At 36.1% G+C, this 4697-nt stretch overlaps 1 protein-coding gene across 1 annotated transcript; it reads right to left on the reverse strand.

Annotated features, from left to right (window-relative positions):
- Nucleotides 1–1485: 1485 nt before the first annotated feature.
- On the reverse strand, nucleotides 1486–1990 carry LOC308497886 (small ubiquitin-related modifier 2-like; the record flags this gene model as incomplete). Its single annotated transcript, XM_081048970.1, has 1 exon — nucleotides 1486–1990. Exon 1 carries the CDS (start codon nucleotides 1882–1884, stop codon nucleotides 1486–1488), a length of 399 nt encoding a protein of 132 aa, XP_080905096.1. The 5' UTR covers nucleotides 1885–1990.
- Between the last annotated feature and the right edge of the window lie 2707 nt (nucleotides 1991–4697).

Below are 4697 nucleotides of genomic sequence, written 5' to 3' on the forward strand. Positions count from 1 at the left end.
ATACAACCTACCAGGACGGAATCACAAAGAAACAGAAAATCTGAAAAGACCAATAAGTAAGGAAATTGAATCAGTAATCAAAAATATTCCAACAAGAAAAGCCCAGGACCAGGTGGGTTTTGTGGTGAATTCTACCAAACAGAGAGGAATTAACATCAATCCTTCTCAGACTCTTCCAAAAAACAGAAGAGGGAACATTCCCAAACTCATTTTACTAGGGCAGCATTACCCTGGTACCAGAGCCAGACAAGGACACTATAAGAAAACTACAGGTCAATATCTCTGAAGACTAGTACGGTGCAAAAATTCTCAACAAAATACTAGCAAATCAAATTCAACAGCACCTTAAAAGAATCATACACCATGATCAAGTGGTGCAATAAGTCAGACAGAGAAAGACAAATATCATTCATATGTGGAATCCCCAAATGCCAAACTCATAGAAACAGATTGGAATGGTGATTGCCAGGGGCCAGGGATTGATGGAAATGGGGAGATGTTGGTTAAAGGGTACAAACTTCCAGTCATAAGATAAAGAAGTTCTGGGGAGCTAATGTACAGAATGGTTATTATAGTTAACAATATTGCATTATATATTTGAAAGTTGCTCAGAGAGTAAATCTTAAATGTTCTCACCACAAAGAAGAAATGGTAATTATGTGACGTGATGGAGGTGTTAACTAATGCTACTCTGGTAATCATTTTGCAATGTATAATTGTATCAAATCACATACCTTAAACTTACACAATGTTACATGTCAATTATGTCTCAATAAAGCTGGGGGGGAAAGACTGAAAAGACTTATTAAAAGTGGTTGTCTATGGGGAAAGGGAATTGAAGAGGAGCTGAAGGAAGTAGTGAAAAAACCAAACAAAAGAGGGGATTTGCAAGAATAATGTGAAGAGTGTGTCATGCATTGAGGAGAGAAAATACCTCAATGTTATGTGGTTGAAGATTTTCTTTTAAAAAATAGTATTTTTTGAAGGCTTTTTTTTTTAAACAAGAAGTTTATTTAAACAACAAGACGCTTGACTTGAAAGGAAAACTATCTAGGATTCATTTCTTTCAGAGTAACTTATCCCTGGTTAAAGACAGATTGCCCTACATGCAACAGCTACGTATAAAAAAGTTATAAAATTGTCCTTGGTTTTACAACGATAAATGAAAAACATTAAAATTCTCCAGTCGAACAAGGTATGCAAGGATTTTTATGTTGTTCTTTTTGTTAAACATTGAGAGCAAAATAACTTACTGGAATATAAAGATAAGAGCTGAATGAGCATGCCACTAATGGAGAAAGGGAGTATTTTCACAGAGCCAGTATTTTTCCCCATCCCTTCTCCATTTGATTTCGATAAAAACATACCATTGGCCATTTAGTTAAAAAAAGAAAAGAAAAAAGAAAGCAAATGATGTGCACATACATCCGTTACTTTACGTACAACAAAGGAATGGGGAAGGGGAAAATGAAAGAATAGAGAAAACTATATTGTAGTAGTCAGGACGTGGTGGAACCAAACTGGTTTTGTAATTGAGACGGTCTTGGGCTGGAGGAGCAGAGTTCTGGAGTAAAGCAGCAAGTTCTCTTTTCTATCTGTCTGTTTCTCTCCTGTCTGTTGCTGAAACACATCAATTGTATCTTCATCCTCCATTTCCAACTGTGCAGGTGTGTCTGTTTCATTGATTGGCTGTCCGTCAAATCGGAGTCTGATCTGCCTCATTGACAAACCCTGTCGTTCACAATACGCTTTCATTAGTTTACTAAGTGGTGTATGCCTCTTAATCTTAAATTGCACCACAGAACCATCCTGCCCCGCCACCTTCAAATTAATATGATGGTTCTTTTCGGTCTTGACTCCTTCCTTGGGCTTTTCGTCGGCCATGGCAAGCGCCGGAGTCTCTTCAGCTGCCTCTTCACAAAAGAGGTACCAGGTCCGCACTGAAGGAGCACAGAAGCAGCACCAGGAGTGGCAGAAGGAGGCGGCGGCAGCGGTGCTTTTTTGTTTGTTTTTAAAGGTAGAGTTGTAATGTGGCCCAAGCAGGCCTAAGCGATCTTACTGAAGCAATATTCCTAGTAGATAAGATTCTACTGGTTTCCTTATGTTGTATTTTTTTATGAGTCATATTCCTGTGGAAGGGAAATTTCAATTATCTTAAAATACCTCCCTTATCTCCTTATTGGAATGAAATTCTTTTAACAGAACAAAAATCTCTTTCATTTCTCAAATGGAGATATTTAAAATGCAAATAACCTTGAGAGAGGTAGCCCACAAATTTAATTTATAATAAGGAGTAAATGATTTATATTAAATTTCCTTGTTAAGGGTGTGTTTAACGGGAAGCCAAAGGAACAGGATTTTAAATTTCTTGAAACAGTATGAGGATGGAGGGGATGGAAAAGAGAAGGAGCACAGAAGGGTGCTTTAAGGTACCAAAGACAGATTAGGCCCCTCATAATCTTGATTAAAATTAGTGCCAATAATAAATTTTATTTCGGGGTTGAAACGAAAAAAATATTCACCTTGCATTTATGATAATTTAGTTATTTTGTGTTCAAGGTGTACCACAGATAAATTCCCACCTGTTAATTTTCACCGTGGTTAACTGTATAAATATTAATTTATCCTCTAAAAACATTTTGTGTAGGCATACATATTTATGTGATAGACTATTAAAATTCATAGAGATGGTAACTTACAGTTGAGGATAATGGTTACCTGGGGTCGGAGGAGGAAGAGGCAAATAGGGGAGGAGCATATAGGTAGTTGTAAATTACTGGTGAAGTTCTAGATACTATATGGAGGAATGAATAAATGCAATAAAACAGGTCCATGAATGGACTGATGGTATTGGTGCAATATGAACTAAATACTATCACTAATCTAATTCTACGTATCTGAAATTTGATGCTAGCCACTGCCTTCTTGTGCTCTTTTATTTTTGTTTATTTTTATGTATTTAAATGTTTATAAATAGGTAATAAGATATCATATTACAGAATTCAAAAGCAATAAAAGATTATAGAGGGGCCGGTCCGGTGGCTAGGTCGGTTGGAGCTCCATGCTCCTAACTCTGAAGGCTTCCCGGTTCGACTCCCACATGGGCCAGAGGGCTCTCAACCACAGGGTTGCCAGTTCAATTCCTCGACTCCCACAAGGGATGGTGGGCTGTGCCCCCTGCAACTAGCAATGGCAACTAGATCTGGAGCTGAGCTGCGCCCTCCACAACTAAGATTGAAAGGACAACTTGACTTGGAAAAGAGTCCTGGAAGTACACACTGTTCCCCAATGGAGTCCTGTTCCCCTTCCCCAATTAAATCTTTAAAAAACAAAAAGGGTTATACACAGTGAGAACGCTCCCCTTCCATCCCCAGCCAGTCCTTCTTTCCAGATGCAACTATTATTGTCAGATCCTCGTGACTACTCTCAGAGATTTAAAATATATGTATGTGTGCATATGTGTGTATCTCAACAAGCATATATTCTTTTTTCTCTCCTTTGTACACTAATGGTAGAACATTATATACAAAGTTTTGTACTTTTTTCACTTATCTTGGGGATGTTTTCACATTCGTACATGAAGAGCTTTTAATTATTTTTATTAATCACATGATTTCCCACTGTTGGCATATATCATAACTTATTTAACTAGTCATCTACTGATGGATATTTGGATGGTTTCTGATCTTTCAATATGGCAAACATGGCATAGAATAACCTAGTACAGTATAATTCGCATGTGTTAGAATATCTGTGGAACTAATTCTGAGAAGAGGAAAATCCTACGTCAAAAGGGATGTATATTTGTGGTTTTGATAGACACTGCCAAATATGTACCAATTTTAAGTTCCACAAGGAGTACGCGACACCTTGTTTTCTTGAGTCTTTGCCAATCTAGTGTTATCAATCTTTTTGATTTTTGACAGTCGACTAACTTAGAAATGATATCTTGTGGGGTTTTAATTTGTTTTTCCTTAATAACAGTGAAGTTGAGCATGTATTCATGTATTTAAGATGAATTTTTATTTCTTTTCTGTGAACCATCTGTTCAAATCCTTTCCCTGTTTTTCTACTGAGTTGTTTTCTTAGAGATTTGTATGTTCCTTTGGCATACACTGTATTTCTGGCATTTGTCTTTTGATTTTTCTTATGGTGTTTTGTGTGTATAGCCAAATTTATCATATATATGTGTATGTACATATTATGTATGTACATACACATATATTTTCCCCCTTTTTCCATAGCTTCTGAATTTTTTATCATGGCAAGGGATTCCTCACTTCTTATATTGAACTTTTTCTCCCTTATTTATTCTAGTACTTTTATGGTTTCTTGCATTTTATACATATAAATTTTTATCCATTTGTCATTTGTCTTTATGTAAGTTGTAAGACATGGGTGTTAACTTTACTTTTCCCTGATGGTTACCCAAATGTTGCAATAGCATTTATTAAATAACCCATCTTTTCCCTGCTGATTAGAACTACCCTCTCTGTTACTACATTTTTGTTTGTATTTAGATCTATTTCTGAATCTTCTATTATTTCCCACTGATTTCAGTACATTTTTTATTATTATAGTTTTATATTTTAATATCTGATAGGGCTCTTGGTCCCTAATTATTTTTATCAGGATTCTTCTGAATTGCTTGTTGTCTTATTGTTAAACAAATGAAAACCAGCTTGTCTAGACATACC

This window comes from Rhinolophus hipposideros (genome assembly GCF_964194185.1).
Source record: "Rhinolophus hipposideros genome assembly, chromosome: 5".
Classification (NCBI taxonomy): Eukaryota; Metazoa; Chordata; class Mammalia; order Chiroptera; family Rhinolophidae; genus Rhinolophus; species Rhinolophus hipposideros.